Source organism: Elgaria multicarinata, chromosome 23, assembly GCF_023053635.1.
Source record: "Elgaria multicarinata webbii isolate HBS135686 ecotype San Diego chromosome 23, rElgMul1.1.pri, whole genome shotgun sequence".
Classification (NCBI taxonomy): domain Eukaryota; kingdom Metazoa; phylum Chordata; class Lepidosauria; order Squamata; family Anguidae; genus Elgaria; species Elgaria multicarinata.
In genome coordinates this window covers 1,338,467-1,359,130 of record NC_086193.1, presented here as the reverse complement: position 1 = coordinate 1,359,130, position 20,664 = coordinate 1,338,467, and the positions used below count along the sequence as shown (strand labels likewise).

General features: G+C 55.8%; 1 protein-coding gene across 2 annotated transcripts; it reads right to left on the bottom strand.

The window, feature by feature from the left end:
- Window positions 1-3,294: 3,294 nt before the first annotated feature.
- MLLT1 (MLLT1 super elongation complex subunit) lies at window positions 3,295-19,949 on the bottom strand. 2 transcript variants are annotated; one of them, XM_063146890.1, is made up of 12 exons: window positions 19,919-19,949; window positions 17,410-17,590; window positions 16,702-16,784; window positions 15,830-15,973; window positions 15,227-15,352; window positions 12,756-13,325; window positions 12,232-12,319; window positions 9,254-9,368; window positions 7,652-7,751; window positions 6,503-6,574; window positions 5,502-5,573; window positions 3,295-4,337 (listed from the first exon to the last, which is right to left on the bottom strand). In XM_063146890.1, the coding sequence occupies exons 1-12, from the start codon at window positions 19,928-19,930 to the stop codon at window positions 4,209-4,211; spliced, it is 1,692 nt and encodes a 563-aa protein (XP_063002960.1). In that variant the 5' UTR covers window positions 19,931-19,949; the 3' UTR covers window positions 3,295-4,208. The 2 variants fall into 2 exon arrangements, with proteins under 2 accessions (XP_063002960.1, XP_063002961.1); XM_063146891.1 differs by lacking the exons at window positions 3,295-4,337; window positions 5,502-5,573; window positions 6,503-6,574 and having other exon boundaries at window positions 7,658-7,751; window positions 12,207-12,319.
- Window positions 19,950-20,664: the final 715 nt, after the last annotated feature.

Below are 20,664 nucleotides of genomic sequence, written 5' to 3'. Positions count from 1 at the left end.
CATTCACTTTTACAGCAAGCGACAGTCATAAACATTTCTGCTTGTTCCCAGAGAGGAGAAAACCCGGCGAGTGGGTGTCCAAAATAGAAATGAGGAATCGGGGGGGGGGGGGGGGAAAACCCAAACAACTCGTGAAATATTTACTTCCACCGTGCAAACCGGTGAAATGACTCGAGTTGCATAAGATGGGTGTTCACTGATGAACTTACCAGAAATGAATGCGCTTTTCCATTTCGACTTTCTCCTCTGCCCAAACAGCTCACCACACTGTTGGCTGGTTTCCGAGACCCAGACTTTTGCACTTCTCTCAAATTAGGGAAGGGTTAGGGTTCTCCTCGGACATCAGCTTCTACAAATCTCAGCGTGGCTGTGGGGCCTAAACCCTCCCCCCTCCGCCTCCCAAGCTGTGCTCACCAGGCTAAAACGTCTGCTCACCACAGGCGAGTACATTTGTGGATCCCGGAAATAAGCCTCTATAGGTTGCTAGTCCACACCGGGATTTTTTGTTTAAAAACACCGCCTTCCCCATAGACGCGTCAGTCGCGCATAGATGGCTTTAGGACCGCCAGGTTTTCTATTGCCGCTTCATCTGGCCACGTGCGAAGCGATTTTAAACGGCCGCCGTGGATCAGACAAGGGGCGATTTTGACGCCTGCCTAAGGTAGTGTGCAACTACAGATCCACTCGCAACACCGAGCGTATTTGTAATTATTGTGTAAATGTTAAACAAACTCACAAACAAAACAAGGGAAGAAATTACACTTGGAACGAACGGCATAGTTTCGCCTGCCAAGTTGCACTCCACGTATCCCACGCCTTTTAAAGTGGCGGAATTGCATATAACTGAGGTTTCCCCCAAATCCCACCCACCCCCTTTAGACCACAAAACCCAGAATACTGGGTGGGGAGGGGGGAAATAGCTTTAGGATTTCTAAATGTTCACAACTACTTAAAACACTCGTCTCCCCGCCCGCCCCGCTTCGCCCGGTAGGTTTAGGACTTCTAAAAAATTTCACAACTACTTTACACCGTTGGTCTCTCCCTCCCGTCCCCCGGTTTTATACAGAGATCTGCCCTGAAGAGACAGATTTTGCCCAAGCAGAAATCACCATCCGTTCCAGAATTTCCCCCAAACAGGCTCTTTAAAAACACCAAATTGGAAAGACGGACAAACAGACGACAGCTGTGTCAGTTTTAAGGAAGAAACAGACAAAGTGAGGCAAGGCCGGAGAGAGAGAGACCGAAGGGCATCCATTTGAATCGTCAACTTCCATTCCTTAAAATCTGTACTTGATTTTCCTTCGGGGCACATGCTAAAGCCCTGCAGCAGCAGCCGCCCCGGCTCCCAACTATTTTGCTGCTCCAGGAAAGGGACACGACAACACTATAGTGGACCCACAAACACAGCAGCCGGCCGAAGAAAGGATCTACGATGGAAGGAAAACGAACAGCAGGGAAAGAGACCCTGCAGCCCGAGACAGAGCGAGCAGACCCAACAGGTCAACCACCGAAAGAGGCGTTTGGGGAACACCACGGAGGAAGATGGAAATGGGATAAACCCAAATCGGAGGATGGCCACCAGTCTTCTTTGGGAGAAGATAAAATCGGGGGATTGGGGGGGGAATTTGCATTCTAAAAGCAGTCCTCAAAATACTTCTTTAAAAGTGGGAAAAGCCCGTTTTCAGTTCATTCTCCTACGCTCCCCCCAGGAATACTGCAGTTTCAGAGCTGTTCTGATCAAAGGGTGTTCATTCCTAAACGCCCCGGGGGTTCTTCCAGCCTACCCAAGAATGCAGCGAAGTATGTGGACAACAATACAGCCAGAAGCACAAAGCAGGGAATACTATGCCCTCTTGGGGAGACTTGTTCTCAAGGAGACCTTCAAACCCGACGCTCACGTGAAGGGGATCCTGGCAAAATGGGGCGCATTAGAAGCTGGTGGGGGTGATATGCAGGAGAAGGGGCCGAAAGACCTCAAACTTTGCTGGGCAAGTGGGTGGTGGTACCGGATCCCCACTGCAGCGGATCTGACCACCGTTGGAAGGCCTCATCCAGAAGCTGCCTGGTCTTAGTGCCACAGCCTGACCGACGGCGTGTGTCCTTCTGTGCCAAGCTGGCTGCTTTCCTGCCCGGAGTTTCCCAACGGCTCCCCTTCTCCGGAGTTTCCCAGTGCGCTTGGCCAGAGAGAAAGGGTCGGAGCGAGAAGGCAGGGAAACGCTGGAAGTTGGCATCGGATCTCGAAAGGCAAACAACCGCCGGTCCGGACAGACAGACAAACGGGGACGGAGGGAAGCTCAAACAAGGGCTGGTGGTGGTGGGGTCAACATGACCTCACCCAAGAACAGCGGATCGCCACGTCAGTCTCTTTAGTTGTAACATTTGCACGATAAAACGAGGGGGGGAAGAGAAGAGAAATCCAGACCGAGCGACTGAACACCAGCGTGACTCTGCACAAGCCAGGAGGTCCCCCGCCCCCCAACCTCTGAGGGTCCACTTTAGGAGTCCGAAGCGAGCTCAAAGCAAAACAAAACGTTTTCCTATCCCCCAGTGCCCATATACGTAACGTTTGGCAAACACTCGAGACCACAATCCTATGCCCCGGTTTCCTGGAAGTAAGCCCCACCAAACTCAATGGGGCTTCTTTTATTTTTAGCCGATATGGAAAGGACCGCAGTGTAAAACTCTCCGGCTGAAGATCAGCAGCACCTTGAAAGTGCTACGGATGTGGGGTCGGTGTGTGTGCGTCAGGAAGAATTTCTGCCTGTTTTAACTTCACGTTGAGGATTCCCTCCCAGCCAACAAATCCAGACCAGCCGAGCAACAGAACATTTACATATATTCCAAATGGAGCTGCCCAGCGCTCACGAAAGTCTGTTTTGAAAACCTCGGGAATTTCCAAGGCCTTAAAACGGGAGAGAGAAAATCCCAGAAGAGGGAGGTGCCTTTGATTTAGTGCCAAAACTGCTATTCTAGGAGGAGGAAGGACACCGTTAAGGATGGCAACGACGAGAACGCATTTTGGCAAAGCAAGTTCTTTGAAACACTGACCGGGGGGAGGCGGGGGGAGGAGGAAGGCAGGGCAAGCAACGGGCTGGGCCCCGATTCAGAGCACGGCGTCCTCAGCTTCGCAACTCTTAAGAACTTTCCCCAGAGGCATTTTGAACAACACCAAAAATCAAAAAAAGCAGGTCAGCCCCTACTTTTCCTCACTGCCGTTTTTCTTTTAAAGTATTAACCGTCCCGTCCCCCCCCACCCCTCTGCCCCCCAACTCCTACACGCCCCTCTGAGACCTCAAGACCCAATTAGGCCCTTTTTATACCGTACATATATATAATATATATATATATATATATAAAATAGACAGCGTACAACAATGTAGTCCTTACAGTTAAAGCAGATCAAAAAGGGGGGCGGGAGAAAAGCGAAGGCTTTCTTGAGAGACGGGATTCAGCGCTGTCAAAAGCCTCAAGTGTGAATCTTCCCCGCGCACACAGGAGCGGGTCCAAGCCTGCGTATGGCTGCCTGCTGAGCACAGCGCCTCCCGCCCAGAAGGGGTGGAGAGCGACCCCCACGGCGACCCCCGGGACCCCGGTCATGGCGGATGTCTCAGGGCCGCCACACGATTCAGCTGCACCAACGCCCGCCCTCGAGGTGGCACAAACGTCTCTCCACATTGCGGGGCAGGAAGAGGGGCACCGGGCAAGGTGGGGGAAGCTTCAGACACTGCAGGCGAGTTTCGTCACGTCCGTAGAAGCAGTAACCGCTGAATCGATTCCGTGGCTTCAAGCGAAGCCGTAAAAGTGTAGCCTTAAAATCACAGCTGGAGAGAATCTCATTCTAAAAGGGTTTTTTTTTCTTAAAAAAAAAAAAAAAGAAGCCGGATTTTTTTGTTTGTTTAAAAAAAGACGCAAACGAACAGACAGGAGCGGCGCAGCGGCGCAGCGAAGGATCAGCGCGGCTTCGACTCTACCAGTTTTCAAGCAAGCTTCCGAAGCGAGGGAGACCAGAGTCGCCAAAGGCGAGCGAGCGCGCGGCTGGAGCCCGAGAGGAGAAGTGCAGCTGGCGGCGGCGTGGCTGAACCCTAAGGCAGTGCTTCAGGTGAATCGAGAGGATAAGGCAGCGGCCAAGGTCCACGGGTCCATTCCTGATACCAAAGAGATGGGAATTCTGGTTCCACAAAAAAGCGTCCGGCTCGGGAGGCCGCGGGTCACGTCGCCACGGCCTCCAGGTAACTCTGCAGCTTGCGGACGGTCGTCTCGTCCAGGGAGAACAGGTCGAAGTCGAAGGTGGTGTTGGTGACGTTGAAATGGCCGGTTTCCTCGATGAGGTTGACGATCTGCCCGAGAGAGAAAGAGCGACGTTAGGGACGCACGTACCAATTATGTGCCCAATACGGGGAGCATACATACATACTCTTTCGGCCTGTTCTATTGCTAATACTCAGCTTGCAAGATGCCGGAGGTCGGGACGGCCTTTGAAAGCTACGTCCACTCTTTAAAGGGCCACGTCCAGTAACAGTGCTATGTAAGTTATTTATAAATGCCTACACTACCCCCTTCAGTAAAAAAAGTGCCCTGTGGGTGGCAGCATGACGAGCAATAAAACTACCACCGCAACGATAAACGGAAAAAACAGAACCGTAGAACCAAAGCAACATAGGAAGAACCAAACACAAAGAGCTCGCGCGAGCAGGCCGAAAGCGACCCAGGTGTTGTTTTTCAAGAAGATCTGGGAAAATAAAGATGGAAGAAAAGTATGCGGTTGCCGGAACGCCGCAAGCAAAAAGGCCAACTCGGCTATTGTCAGAAGGCAGGGGGAAATATTTCATAATCCAAAATCGTTCAGTGATTTTGGAAGAGACACCAAAAAAAAGGTCCCTGGGGATAAAAAGAAAGGAAAGAAACCCAGAGAGCCTCTCGAACAGCGGAGGCAGGGAGAGGGTTAGGGTGCTCTACCGTCAAATGTCTGGCGACCCCGTCACCAAGGGCCCCGCCATTTTCCCGCTGGGAACGGGTGTTGAAATTACAAGATCTGCCCTGTATGAGAAACCCAGCTAACTTGGCAAAAGGCAAGAGGAAAACACGAGGGAGACTGCAGAAGGGTCCGCCGTTCATAAGCGTGCGGAATGGCAAAGATCAAGCCTTCTGCATTACTGGGGAGGCAGTCACGGGTAGGCAGCACTAAGCTGAGTGAACTTTTAGGAAGGTCATACAATTCTAGTTTATTTAGATATATAACAAAAGGTTCGATCGCATAAATCATATGGGAGTGTGGATTTAATTCGGAATCGGGCGGCTTGCTGCTCTATGTGTAGGTTAGCAATGGAAGCGTGCGCAAGAGAAGTCTGAAGTTTTTTAAAAGAATAGTATTCCCACCTGCCCTCCGCAGGAAGATGGGGGTCTGGATTTCGGAAGCCAATGTTTCGCTCCAGCTTTTCTCCTGCCTTCTACCAGAGTCAACTGCCCCTCCCCCCCCCCATCGCCCCTGTGCGCCCCCGTACCTGCTGAAGCACGTTCCGTTCCCGTAAAGCCATCAGCCTCCGGTGAAGCTCCACCAACTCATCGGTGTAGGCCTGGGGGAGAGGAAAGGCGAGAGATGAGCACACGGAACGCCGGATCGGGTTCACGTCCGGGCCTATTTGTGGAAACGGGACAGGGTGGGGGGATCTCCCGATGGAAGACCCTGCCATGTGGCAGCCGAGTTGGGAGCGGCTTTTTTGGGACCCGGCGACGGGACAGGGGCGCCCTGGAGCTCCACGGGTAAATGCTCCTCCCCAGCCAGGAGCACCCAAAGGGCAGGAAACAGGCGAGTTGGAATCCAGGCGGGCAACGCAGAAGAAGTTGCCCTCCTTTGCCTGTGGACATGGCAGGGGACGGGGGGACAAACGGAGGAGCCAGAATTCACGCTCTGCATGCAAGAGGGCCCAGGCTTAACCCCCAGCTTCCATTAAAGGGTCTCGAGTAACAGGGGCCAGTTGGAGGGTCGTGTGAGCGAGCCACGCCCAGTCCTGAGGGCACAGTCCTAGGGCAAGCTGGACAAACGATCTGGCTCAATGGCCTAGGAGGCACTTTGGTCATTCAAAAGGGCTTCTACCTCAGAGATGGCTTGAGCCTGTCAGGCGGGGAAGGTTCTGGAACCTCTGGCCCACAGGTTCTATTCTGGACGCCAAGGCTCTGTCCACTGGATGAGACTCCTGCAGCCCCGCTTTTATCTCCGATCTGAGGCTGGAGATAAGAGCGGGGCTCTGCCGGTGGCTGCTTTTTCTGACGCCGGCCCAGTCCTTTTGCTGTGCCTCTCTCAGCGCAAAGACAAAAAGGTGTGGGTGACCGCCCACTGACAGCCTTCTGGCCTGTGGAGGGCCCGGCGGGGAGTACTTTGTCCTCCCAACATAAATGGGCTCTGCACCTTTGCTGTTAGGCCTGGTTTGACTTCTCCCCCTTTCCCTAGTCGGGGCCTCCCTCCTTCTCCCACTCCGAAAGCTCTGCCACTCGACGGAGATACCTTGTCGTAGGTCCCTTTCTTCAAGATCTTTTCCGGCTTGCTGCAGGACTCGGGGCTCTTTCTTCCGGAGATCTGAAAGCAGCCGAGAACAGAGTGCAGAGATGGGCGTACGTTTGCCAGGCGGAGCCAAAGCGTTTCATTTGGTCCACGGAAGGACACAGAAACAGGGGTTCTCTTTCTCCCTTAGGCCTGAAAACGGGCAGCGTCCAACTCTCCTTCGGACCGTGACGACCCCTTCCAGTCCTGCTCAGCCCCCAACTGAGAACGTGGGCCCATGTTGGGGAAGGAGGGGAGGCATGAGCGGAGGCCCCCAAATTGCGCTCCGTTCACCATGGAAGTTTGAGCCAGTTTAGGAGAGGCGAGTAAAGGACCCGCCCGATCTCAGCTCAGCTGTAATCTCTCTGGATGCCCTCCGGCATGCCACTCAGCAGCCTCCCCCACATCTTGTGATATCTGGGGGCGGTGGTCTGTCTTGCGGGGTTGCTCCAAGCAGGATTCACCCCCCACCCCAATGTATCCACCTGGGCTTGGCGTACACGGCGCAGTGAGCATTGCTGTCAATCTGCCCCGTTTATCTGCCTCAGCCGACAGCTGCCTTGGGAACGTAGGTCCACCCACGTCCCGGCTCGGTTCAGATGTAACACTGAACCACAATTTAGCCCCCCGTGGGCAAGCGTCCCCCTCGTTCTCCGATGCGGCTGCAAGACTGGAAACACCTGCGCCCTGATTTAAAACTACCCCCCGTTTGCCTTTACGTCAGAACCAGGAACTGAGTTTAGTTTAAACCTTGGTTCGTCGAAACGAGACAGAAACACACTGTGGTGGCTGATCCCAGCTTGCTTCCGGTGAGCTAAGGCGGCCTTCCTCGGCCTGGGGCCCTCCGGATGTGACGGACTACAGCTCCCAGCATTCTCCAGCCAGCCTGGGGAATGCTGGAATGAAAAGCTGGTGAAGGCGGGATTAAAAGTCCAAACTAACCGCGGTTCCTGGTTGAGATGCAACGACAAACTGTGGTTCTTTCGATCTAGGACGGGGATGCTTCCACGGTAGCTCGCCCAAGCTCATTCAGGTAGGGCCGGAAGCTTCCCGAGGATGGAAGCTTGCTTTATAAAGCACACCGGGAAGAGGCCTGCTCCATTGCGGCGTTACCTTATTGTTCAAAGGGGGCAGCTTCTGGCTGGGAGGCGTCTCTCGACTCGGAAGGCAGGAGTCCGTGCTGTTGTCGCTGTCACTGTCGCTGTGGCTGAGCCTGGAGAAGGAAGCGCAGGGAGTCAGGAGGGCAGACGGCGCGGGCGGGAGACCCACGCCTCAATCCCAGAGGAGGAGAAAGAGAAAGCTGGAGATGATAAAGTAAGACCACGGTCTGTAGAAGCACCTATTTGCTGCAACAGCTTGAGGACGGAACTCCGGGCCGGCCCTACCATCAGGCAGGGCGAAGCGGTCGCCTCAGGCAGCAGATGCTGGGAGGCGGCAGCAGCAAAGTGCTGAAGCGAGAAAGGTGTGCCAAGCGGCCTTCCCCGAACCCCCCTCATTTGGAGGGTATCATTCCATCCTCCGCTCTGGAAGAAATACTCCAGCCCGCTTTTGTACACGGGAAGGCAGCAACGGAGACTCTTTACATTTGGACGCCTGAGAATTCTCGCCTCCCACTGAACACAGAGGCCCGAGGCCGGCTGTACCGCTTGTCCGCTGCCACGCCCCACGAGTGGAAAAGTCGGAGGGGGGTAAAACCTGGCTCGAGCTGAAGTGTTTTTAAAGCCGAAAACAAGCAGGCTTGGAGAAGATAAAGAACCCATGCGGTTCCCGGGCATGTGAAGTGAACTCTTGGAGCCCGGGGTGGGGTGGCTGCAGGCCTGAGCGGGAGATGGGATGTCAGTGAGGCGAACAGGGCCTTCTTTCTCTCCACCTGGCTCCTGGAGCTCGGTGGCAGAGGCCCTGCTTTGCATCTGGAAGGTCAATGGAAAAGTCCCCGCACTTGGAAATCTAGGACAGCCACTGCCAGTCAGTGTCAGCGTTCGTGAGCTAGAGGCTCGCAAAGACTGACTCAGGATCAGGCAGCTATCAATGTTTCTTCTCCTCCAGCCCTCCTCAGATTGGACTGATGATATTTTTAGCGCCCCCCCCCCAAAAAAACGAGTTCTCTGAGTGGATACTAAAAATAAATCAAAGCACGGTACAGCATAAACCACCTCCGACAATAATTATCAGCCCAAGAGGTTAAAAATGCAATATCAAACAGGTAAGAGCAGCCAATGCAACGCTCTGCAGGCCCTGGAAAAACTAGCCTCTAAAATGCCTGGTGCCAAAAGGATTAGCACTGATGGGGCCAGGTGAGGGGGCCACCACCGGAGGGGAAAAAAGGCTCTGCTCTCTTATAGCGCCCCCCCGCCTAATTTCATCTGCTCGGGGCACCTGGGAAAAGGGCCTCTTCGAAAGGAGAAGGATTTCCTTTATATCCCTCTGGACCCAAGCAATTTTAGGGCTTCTCAAGGTCAACACCGGTGCCGATCAAGTAGGGTCTGAAGGCAGCTCTCCCGATGCTTGGGACTTCAGTTCCCAGAAGCCCCTGCCAGCAGGCCAGTGGTGAGGGAATGCCTGGGAGTCCCAATCCTCCGGAGATCTGCTTCCTGCCCACGCTGAGCCACATCTGGAGCAATCTGTTCAGGCTGCAGCTCGACCCCACGTTCAACCCAAGACAAAATTCACCAGGCCTGGACGGAAAGATGGCCGAGCCGCTGCCGCCGCTCTCACCTGGCGTCCCTGCCCACCGGGGTCACCTTGACCGCCGCCTCTTCCCCCGAAGAGCTGTCGTCGTCGTCGTCCGACTCTTCCGACTGCAGGTCCTCGACCATCGAACGCAGCGGCCCTGGGGGGTCAGAAGCCGAGGGGGAAGCGGTTTTAAAGGGGGGGAGGCGTGCCGCGGGGAATTCGGGCTTGGCGCCAAGCAGTCGTGCCGGGCTGTTTCAGAGGGCGCCGTCCGTTTCGGCTCCATTCAGCGCCCCTCAGAAAAGGCACATAGTCCAGTGAGTGCAGCCACGCTACCCTTAGAGGAGGCTGGGGCGACTTAAGACAAATGCAGCCGGCCAGCCGTGCCTGGGGCAGCAAAATAAAGGGTCTGCCAAGCCACAGCTAAGGAAGGGGCCTCCGTTTACCCTGTGTCGGCCTGCCCCAGAGGAAAGGGGGGGCATTATGCAACTCCTCTATCACCCCCCGAGCTCGCCCTGCCTCTCGTAAGAGACCAAGGGTCCATCTAGTGCCGCCTTCCTCAACCTGGGGCGCTCCAGATGTGTTGGACTGCACCTCCCAGAATGCCCCAGCCAGCTGGCTGGGGCATTCTGGGAGTTGCAGTCCAACACATCTGGAGCGCCCCAGGTTGAGGAAGGCTGATATAGTGTGTCCAAACTCTAGTGTGGCGGTCAGGGCCGGCCACCCCTTCCAGAACAGGAAGAAACTCACTCCAAAGGTGCTCTTGCACCCTGAGGACCGAGTTTGAAACACCGCTGGGAAACATGGGTCAAATGATACGCCTCGTTTATTCCGTTGGGTTGCTCTGTTTGGGCTGCAGAAATGACGGTCGCCCGAGGTTGGCCACCCCAGAGGCGTCCGGACTACAACTCCCACCCTCCCCAGCCAGCATGCCCTGGGAATGATGGGAGTTGCAGCCCAACACATCTAGGATCCGCACCAGGTTGGGATGGGGAATGCTGGATTAGTAACATCAGTGGGAATGAATTCTAGCGACTACTTTTAAAAATTAACCAGCAGCGTTTTCTTCATAAACGCCAATATCCGGTATGCGTTTAGCCACGCTGCTGTTGAACCGTTCGCTCTGCCCATCTATGGACCCGCAGAGAAGGTGAATGCACGAGCTCCTTCCAGGGGGCAATGCCCCGCGTCATGCAGGTAACCACTTGGTGAGGCAAGGCGGGTAGATTTTAAAAAACGCACCCTAAAAAAAACACCCTGTACTTCTGGGTCTAATTGGGGAAGTGCTAAAATTCTGCCACGCGGCCACGGCTTGTTCAGCAGGAGCTGCAAACCAGTCGCTGCCCTGCCGCGTGCGACACCTTGAGCCCACCTCGTGCCCTCCAGAGTTCCAGGGTACTCCTCGCTTAGGATGTGTCTATTTAGAGCTGTCGGCGCACCGTTGCAGGACAACCGAAAACACATTTAAGCGACCCGTAATTCACAGGGAGCGGGCGACAGGTGTGGCTTTGCCGGCTACCCGTCTGGTTTCTAGGCACAATTCGAAGGGGTGGTTATGACCTATGAAGAAGCCCTATATGGCTCGGGAGCAGGCTGACTGAAAGGCGCCCGTCTCCCATACGAGCCTGCCCGGGCCTTAAGGTTTTCTGGAGAGGCCCAGATTCTGAGATCTTCAGAGGCGCGTTTGGTGGCGACACGGGACAGGGCCTTTTTGGTGGCCGCTCCCACGCTGCAGAACTCCCTCCTGAGGGAGGCTAGGTTTGCTCCCTCTCTGCTGTCCTTCCGCCGGCGATAAAAACCCTCTACATCACCGGCGCTCCCGATGTGTTGGACTGCATCTCCCAGAATGCCCCAGCCAGCTGGCTGGGGCATTCTGGGAGTTGTAGTCCAACACATCGGGAGCGCCCCAGCTTGAGGAAGGCTGCTCTACATTCAAGCAGGCCTTCGAGCCGGGCTGTTTGGCTGGGTGCCGTTTTTATTCTGCAACTTTTGTGGTTTTCATAGTGATTATTTGTTTTATTACCGTTTTAAACCTGTTTTTCTTTATCTATGACTGCAAACCGCCTTGAGCCCCATTTCAAATCAAATCAAATCCAAAAAGACCACACCAATGAGTGCCTGATTTTTAACGGACTGGATCGAACTCGCTCAATCTTGGTGCCCCCTCCAGCTCCCGCTAGCCTTGACCACTGACTGGGGATTATGGGAACAGGAGTCCAAAACATCTGGGCAGGTGCCACCTTTGCTCATCCTCTACGGTAGCTTACAAAGCCTTTTTGCCACAGCCCACTTGGCAGGCTCCCTTCTTGAGGGGGGCGTTCTGATTTTTCTTCAATATGCAGAGAAATACATTGCTTCCCCCCCCCCTTATAAGGCTCTGTGGTGGGTCGCTTAAAGCACACCGTACGGGGAAGAGATATGCAAACAAAGCGACTGACAATTTTGAAATGTCAGGGGCTTTGTTGACGTTTTGTGAACCGCCCCGAGAGCTCCGGCTATTGGGCGGTATAAAAATGTGATAAATAAATAATTTCCAACAGGTTTTTAAAAAACCAGTCAAACGTATATTGATGTTTAAGCGCCGCTTTAACTGGGCTCCTCGGAGGATCGAAAAGAGGTTTGCGAGTGCTGGCTGCCAGCGGATCGTGGCCTCTGCTTTATGCAAACCGGCGAAGCTCAGCTCACCCCCAGCCAGAAGCTACGTTCTGGAAAGCTAGCTAAGCGGCCCGACTTTCGAGAAAGGCAGAGGGTGGCTGGGTGTGAGGAGTAAAAGCTTAATGAGGCACAGAAATGTCGGGTTCATCTTATGAAGGTAAGAGCAGCAGGCCTGCGGGAACAGGCAAGACGCTTTTACTGTAGATGACTAGGAGAGAAACAGGCCTGACGCCCTTTCAGCGCTGGGAAAGCGCCACGCTCAACCGACCGACGGTTTAACGAACACCAGGTAACGACACGCTCTTACTCGGGCACGGAAGGCTGAACGGACACCAAGACTCACGTGGGGTCTCCACACAGCAACGCACCTTGGCTGTGGTTCTGAGACGGCTCGAAATCAGAGTCGGAGCTGGAGTCGGAGCTGGAGCTGGAGTTGGAAGGGCTGGAGGGCGCGGACTTCACCCCCCACGGAAAGAGAACAAGAAGAGAGAGAAAGAACCTCAATCCTGCAGGTCGGGCGGCAGGTAGAGACGGCACCCGTGACACACACACACACACCCGCCAACCGAGGGAGTTTTTTAGCCACCAAGCAGATCAGCAGCGGGTCTCCAGGTCTGCTGGGCTACAATCCCCAGAAAATCCCCCCGGCCCGAAAATGTGACGCCGAAACGTCTCCGTTTCCTGCGCTCGTGGGTAACAAGGAACGGACGCTGATTGCAAATATTTGATTAAGCTTCAAAGTTGCGATTAACGTTTCCAGGCAATTAGCAACCCGGTGGGAGGACCGCAGTTAGAGCAGCCACGCTGCGGCCGGCGTCCGCCCGCCCAGAAACGGGAGCCAACCCCAAGGCGCCCCCGCTCCAGCCTCCCGAAGCCGCCTCGAGACGCTCACCTCTGATTTCAGAGAAGCCTCGTCCTCCGAATGGGACTCCTCGGCCACGGCCACCTCCAGGGGCTTCTTGACGGCCTTGGTGTCGCTCTCCGGCTTCGCCTTCTCCGCTTTGGCGCTGGGCTTCTCCTTGGCCGGCTTCTTCTCGGCGTAGGACGCGGTCCGGGGGGAGGTGGCCGGGACGGTCTTGGCCGCCTTGGAGCTGTTCTTCTTGGGTTTTTTGGCACTGGGCTTGGGGGACTCCACAGCCGGGGGCCGTTTGCTGGACGGCTTGGCCTCGGGCGGCGGAGGGGGCGGCGGCGGGGGCGGCCCGCCCTTGGGGGACGCGTTCTCCACCTTGGGCTCCTTCAGAGCCAGCTTGGGCTCCTTGAAGGCGGCTTTAGGAACAGGCTTCTCCTCCTTGGGTGGCTTGTTTTCCATGGGCTTGCGGGAGGAATCCTTCGGGGGCTTGCTCGGCTCCCGGTCGGGGTCCCGGGAGGGGTTTTTGCTCTCAGAGTCTTTCCGGGGCCGCTCCCGATGCTCCCGGGTGACCTTGTGGGGCTTGGAGGCTTTGCTGCCGTCTTTGCTCGCCTCCTGAGCGCCGGGAGGAAACGGGAGACGGTCAAAGGAAAGCCCAGGGTAGAAACTCCCGGAGGCTCGACAGCCACACCGGAACCATACAGGAATTTCAGAAGGGGCAAAGGTCGCGAGGTGATATGTGCAAGACGACGCTGCCTTGGACAATCTGGGCTCAGATGCTGAATTTGTCAGTGGAGGCTAGTAACCTTCCGCCGGGGGGGGGGGGGAATGCATTACAATAAGGGACCTTGGAGATCCTCTAGTCTGACCCACTGCTCACGGCAGGAATCTCGCAACTTCAGCAGCCTCCCTGGGAGGTGAGCGTTCCCCCTCTGCTCAAATCCCTCCAGCGAAGGAGAACTCTTCCACCAATCAGCGCCTACCATTAGGACGTTTCTCTGGTTTATTTGAGACGTTCCTTTACTGCCCAATACTTGAAGCTCACTGGGTGGTTCTGTAACAATTAAAGCCATAAAATACAAGGCCCCAAGACCCGGGAGCGAAGGCACGTGGGTTAGCCGCCTCGCTGAAGCTAAGCAGGTCTTTTGTGAACCGCCCAGAGAGCTTCGGCTATTGGGCGGCATGAAAACGCAACACATAAATAAATAAAAGTAAATAAGCCGGTCTGGGTATGGGCAGTGCTTGCACCTGGAAACAGCATATGGCCACCTTGACTTCCATGATGGAAGAAAAGCGGAATGTAAGTGCAATAAATAAATAAATAAAGTAGAGGACGATAAAACTGTAATATAAATCTTAACACACACACACAAGAGCAGTGTACATATTTAAAAAGACAATAAGGGCAGAATCCTTCACATATTTAGACCGGGGGGGGGGGAGTCCTCTTTTGTTATCTGGTCACGCTAGGCAGGACCCCTGCAGCTTTCACTGTTGTGATGAAGAGGGGATTTCATAGAATAGTAGAGTTGGAAGGGGCCCATAAGGCCATCGAGTCCAACCCCCTGCTCCAGGTGCTGCGTACCTACAAAGGACACCTGCTGAAATTCCCTTCCAATGTGACTGTGAAAGATACAGGAGTCCCGTCCTCCTTTCCGTAGGGTCACCCTAACGCGGAGGATTAGAAAAAGTGCTCTTCACACTCTTTCAATACATAGAATCATAGAATAGCAGAGTTGGAAGGGGCCTACAAGGCCATCGAGTCCAACCCCCTGCTCAATGCAGGAATCCACCCTAAAGCATCCCTGACAGATGCTTGTCCAGCTGCCTCTTGAAGGCCTCTAGTGTGGACACAACCTCCCTAGGTAACTGATTCCATTGTCATACTGCTCTAACAGTCAGGAAGTTTTTCCTGATGTCCAGCCGGAATCTGGCTTCCTGTAACTTGAGCCCGTTTTTCCGTGTCCTGCACTCTGGGAGGATCGAGAAGAGATCCTGGCCCTCCTCTGTGTAACAACCTTTTAAGTATTTGAAGAGTGCTCTCATGTCTCCCCTCAGTCTTCTCTTCTCCAGGCTAAACAGGCCCAGTTTACTTATGGGAAGGGTGGAGCTTCTGAACAGCAGTTGCAACCGGAAAGATTATCTGGCCTAGAGAATCTCCCCCTCACTTTTCCTGTGGACACAACTTCATCCATCTCATCTCCGGAGGCCGGACGGAGGAAGGGGACACCCAGCGTGGGCCACAGCTCTGAGGAGAAGGCCTCTGGCTGGCATCTGCAACCCCTAATCATTCTAATTTTTCCCGACATCTATGTGGAAAAGGGAACTGAAGGTTTTAGACCTCCTCTTGTATCACAAACTTTCCCAACATCGTGCCCTTCGGATGTGTTGGATTGCAACTGGACTACATGCTGGGGGATGCTGGGTGTTGTAGTCCCACACATTTTGCAGGGGGGGGGGGAGGCTGAAGATGCAGCCGCCTTCATTCCCTCACAGCGCTTTCTAGAGAGACTCACCTTGGACCCGTGGGAGGGTTTGGTCTTCTTGGGGTCGGAGAAGGCGGACAGCGGGATTGTGGGTAACATGGGGTAGTCGGGGCTGGGCCTGGACACTGTCTCCGCCCCTTCCGGCATCACCATCACCTAGGACGGATGGATGGACAGACAGGCAGGTGAGCAGGGCTAGCAACTATCCCACGGGTGGCCGGTTAGGAAAAAGAGCGGGGGGCGAGTCCTCGGGATGCAAACGTTTTATTTCGCAAAGCCCGACACATCCCTGCTCCCTCCAGACTTAAGACGCAATCCTCCTTTGGGGGAAATGAATTTGCCCAGAAGCCACCTATGGCTTTGGGGCGGCTTGGTCTTGAGTAAGCGAGGGAGACCGTCCACGTGGCAAAAGACCTGCTCCTTGGGGAGACGCAAACGGGCCTGGAATATCGGTATGGATCAACCCAGTTGCACACCTGCTTAGACTCCCCCCTCGGGGTGTGTGGCCATGGGGTGGGGTGGGGAGGCCTGCCGCAATTGCCGCAGCGAGGGCCTGCCGCCTCAAATGCGCCACTACGTCAGGGCCGAGGGCCGGCTCCGCTCTTCCACATGCCGGGCGCCTCGGCTACTCACCCCTCCCGCACGGATGAGTTTGCGGCGGAAATCCTTGGTGGGGTTGTTGAAGGTGAGCTTCTCGCAGCGGAGGTGATTGACGGGCGGGTTCCCCTCCAGGTTCAGGAAGAGGTCGTAGGTGAAGCACACTTTCTTGGGCTCCTCCTGAAAAGCCAAGCGGGGAGAGCTTCGTGAAGGGGTCGGCGTTCAAGGCCTTCAAGAGGCAGCTGGACAAGCATCTGTCAGGGATGCTTTAAGGTGGATTCCTGCATTGAGCAGGGGGTTGGACTCGATGGCCTTGTAGGCCCCTTCCAACTCTGCGATTCTATGATTCTATGGTTCAAGAGTAGTACGACAATGGAACCAGTGACCTAGGGAGGTTGTGGGCTCTCCCACACTAGAGGCCTTCAAGAGGCAGCTGGACAACCATCTGTCAGGGATGCTTTAGGGTGGATTCCTGCATTGAGCAGGGGGTTGGACTCGATGGCCTTGTAGGCCCCATCCAACTCTGCTATCTATGATTCTATGACTGTAATTTAACAGTAACTGTCTGAAAAGTGGGATAAAAATGCAGAAAATTAATAAACAAACCCCAGATTATTTTTCCTCCTTTGGTTATTTCTCTGGCTTGTTGGGAAAAGAGGCAAGCCGGAGTTTCTGGTTCACACGTGATGTTAAAATACAAACGCAGGCCACGGTTTGTTGAGCTGCTCAAGCCTGCGTTATTGTGACACACGCAAGCCACGTCCAGTGGTCTCAGCGCTTTCTTAGAAGGAACCTGGGCACGTTATCTGTTAAAATCTGGCAGGGCCAGCAGGTAGAATGGTGCGGTCACCCTTCTTTGAAAAGGGGGTGGGGTGAGGGAGCAAAAGGAAGAGAGAATTAAACAATACCTTGTTCTTAAAGTGGACTTCAATTGGCATAATGAAACCAGCGTAACCAGATTCTTCCACTTTATAAGGAGGCTCCTTGCAGACTGAGAGGGAAAAGAGGCAGAAAGGGCGTTAAAACTTCAGCGCTAGCCGAGCTCAGAGCAAACGTAAGGCACGGAAAGCCACCCTCTCGCTCTCTCCGCCCGGCCTGAGACCCTTTCCCACCTGGAGGATGAGGAAAGGCTCATGCCGACCTACCTGACAGGGCTCCTGTCACGATCGCAAAAGAACGAACATGTGGAAACACTCCAGCGTGTCGTCATTTTAAAACGAGGAATCGAAAATAAAAGTGCGGGTACCGTACAAAGCTCAGGTGCCACCCCGCCTGCGATGCTGTGTACAGCTCCGGTCAACACGCAACTTTGGGGAAGGGTCAGGGAAAGGCTCGCCAGGGTCTTGGACAGGGGTCTTCCTCCAAAGCGTACCTGGAGGTGCCCGGGGAAGGAACTGGGGCCTTCTGCCTGAATGGCGGAAGCTGCAACGCTGAGCTACGGGCGTCCTCCCCTTCTCAACTCCTGACAGTCCCGGCCGGCGTGGCTAATGGGGAAAGCCCGTTTCTACGGCATTCGGCTGCCCACGGTAGCCAGCCAGGGTGTTTCTAGGAGGCACGCACGTGGAGGAGGCCCCCTGCTAGCCCGCTCCTGACCCCGTACACCCCAGCACACTCACCACGTTTGGGTTTAGGGAAGCTCTGGTGCAGCCGGAAGACGACCCGCTCCACAAAGTGCTGGATCTCAAACTGCTCCGGGCCACGCACGAACACCATCCAGTCGTGGGTGAACCCCTCGGTGGTGGGCTTCTTCCGCAGCTGCGCACGGTGGCCCAGCTCCAGCTTCACCTGGACTGTGCACTGGGAGGGGAGAAGGAAGGTGTAGCAGGGGGAGGGAAAGAGCAAAAACAAGAGAGAGGAGGGTTAAAAACCACAAGGCGTGGATTTCGTAAATGAGGTCGGATCCACCCGTCTTGGGGATTTGGACGTGTCCCACAGCCGACAATTCCTTCGTGGCCGTTAACGTCTTTCGGCCCTTCCCCAACTTGCTGCCCTCCAGATGTTTTGGAGTAAAACTCCCAGCATTCTTGTTCATTGGAAATGGTGCCTGCAGGGAGTTGAAACATCTGGAGGGCACCCGGTTGGACAACGCGGCCCTTCTGGGTCGTAGCCAGACCACGCCACCCCGAAAAACACCGTGCTTTTCAGCGGAGTCGGTTCACGCGATCAGCTCCCAATTAGGCAGCATGGAGTCATTTAAGGGGAAAGAAATCCTGCATTCAATCTGCATTCAATAACAAGTCATATTGGGAATACGCTGATATAAATCATAGAATAGCCGAGTTGGAAGGGGCCCACAAGGCCATCCAGTCCAACCCCCTGCTCAATGCAGGAATCCACCCTAAAGCATCCCTGACAGAGGGTTGTCCAGCTGCCTCTTGGAGGCCTCTAGTGTGGGAGAGCCCACCACCTCCCTAGGTGACTGATTCCATTGTCGTACTGCTCTAACAGTCAGGAAGTTTTTCCTGATGTCCAGCCGGAATCTGGCTTCCTTTAACTTGAGCCCGTAATTCCGTGTCCTGCACTCTGGGAGGATCGAGAAGAGATCCTGGCCCTCCTCTGTGTGACAACCTTTTAATGCCGGGTATTACCTGTGTGTACACACATTATTTACATAAAAAAAACCTTTGTATTTTGAGAACGTGTTTACAGAGCTGCACATTTAAGTGCACGTTCTCGTGTTTATGCAATGAGTACCCAGGGTAATACAAGGATCTCAGGATCGTACATGCAGCCAGCGTGTTATTAGGTAGGGGGGTTTGCACAGACACGCACTGAGTGTGTGCAGGTTACAAACACCCCTAATTTTGCTGAATATATACTTACGTTAACACGTGAAGGAATGCAGCTAGCTACTATTTATATATCACAGCTGAAGTCTACAAAGCATTTAGCCTCTACTTTCTACAAAGTCTACAAAGCATTTAGCCTCTACTTTCTCGGCCATCCTCACATCCAGGCAAAGACAGACACGGGCGCCCGATAGGTCACATGGTACGCAGATATAAAACGCATGCGTAGCTGCGCATGGCTACGCGCGCACACATGCACGCAGGCCCGGCGTGGTGGCCCTGGGTGCGAGAGCAAGGGCCTGGCTTGGAGGTGGCCTCTGCCCAGAGCGCCTAAGGAGCTGCTCACTCTCAGCCTCAGGCCCACCATCAGAAGAAAGAGGGAGATGACGGCACTCGGCCTACCCTGCGAGGCTGTTGTACCGAGTTGGGGCCGTCCAGCCGTCCAGCCCAATATGGCCAGCACAGAGAGGACAGCGCTGTCCAGGTTGCCAGGTGTGTGTGTGTGGGGTCTTTCTCCCAGCCACACCTGGAGATCGGAGCTCCACGTGCAAAGCAGGTGCTCCGCCGCCCAGCCGCTAAGCTTCCAGTCCTCATGGCTCCAAAGAGGAGCCTCACCCACACAGAGGCTGTCAGACCGAAGGGGGAGGAGCCAAGCCTCTTTCTGGAAGAGCTCCTCCCACTCCCCTGAATTTTGGGAGCCAGAGCAGTGCTTCCCCCAACCCTCCCCGACTATAGCAGGTGTCCAATACAGCCAGGCCCCGCCCCCTTTCCCCAGAGTGGGCAGGGCCTGGAGCCCGGGCAATAGAGCTGGCCACTCCCCCTTCCCCAAGTGGGTGGGTCCTGGTGGCTGTCCAATGGGGGCAGGCCCCACCCCCTTTCCCCAGAGTGGGCAGGGCCTGGAGCCCGGCCAATAGAGCTGGCCACTCCCCCTTCCCCAAGTGGGTGGGTCCTGGTGGCTGTCCAATGGGGGCAGGCCCCACCCCCTTCCCCCAGAGTGGGCAGGGCCTGTAGCCCAGCCAATAGAGCTGGCCACTCCCCCTTCCCCAAGTGGGTGGGTCCTGGTGGCTGTCCAATGGGGGCAGGCCCCACCCCCTTTCCCCAGAGTGGGCAGGGCCTGGAGCCCAGCCAACACAGCCAGACCCCGCCCCCTGTCCCCAGAGTGGGCAGGGCCTGGAGCCCAGCCAATGGGACCAGGCCCCTCCCCTTTTCCCCGAGTGGGCGGGCCCTGGTGGCGGTCCAATGGGGGCAGGCCCCGCCCCTTCCCAGAGCGTGCTGGCGGGCGGGGGAGCGTGCGAGGAGCAGCGCCCCTCCTCCTCCTGCTGCTGCTGCTGCTCACCTGGGTGTCCATGGCTGGGCCCGGCCCGGCCTGCCCGCCTCCTCCTTCCTCCTGGCTGCTCCTTCCTCCTCCTCCTCCTCCTCCGTGGCTTGGGGCCTAGCTGGGCCTGGCTCGCCTCCCGCCCTCAGGGCTGCTGCTGCTGCTGCGCCTCCCCGCGCCGCCGCCTCCTCATGGCTCGGGGCCCGCGTGCGCTCGCGCCGCTCCTCGCCGCCTGCGCTGCTCCGGGCCCGGCCCCCCTCAGCGTCTCCCTTTGGCTTCTCCTCCTCCTCCTCCGCCTCCCTCCCCCCTCCTCCGCACACCGGAACCGGAAGCCGCGCGGGCCTTCCTCGCCCCGCCCCGCCCCTCGCGCACGGGGGCCAATCGGCGCCGCGCGGCCTCCCGCCCCTCGGCCAATGGCAGCGCAGCGCGCGCGCGCCGGCCCAGGCGAAAGGTGCGCGCGCGCGCGCGTGTGGCTGGCTCCAACGGCCGGCGGCGCCCCCGGCCAATGGGAAGGGAGAGGGGCGGGCGGGGCCGCGTTGCCGGGGAGACGGGAGGGAGGGAAGCGGAGGCGGCCTCTAGCGGCCGCGGAAGGTAGCGCTGGGAAGGCGATTTGCGGTGCGTGGGGGGGGGAAGGCACTCTGCACATGCCTCTGGGAAAGGCACTTCGCCGCCTTCTCTAACCTCGTGCTCTACACGTGGGTTGGACTACAACTCCCATCAACCCCAGCCCAGCATGGGGTTGTTTTTTTTTACATTTATTACATTTA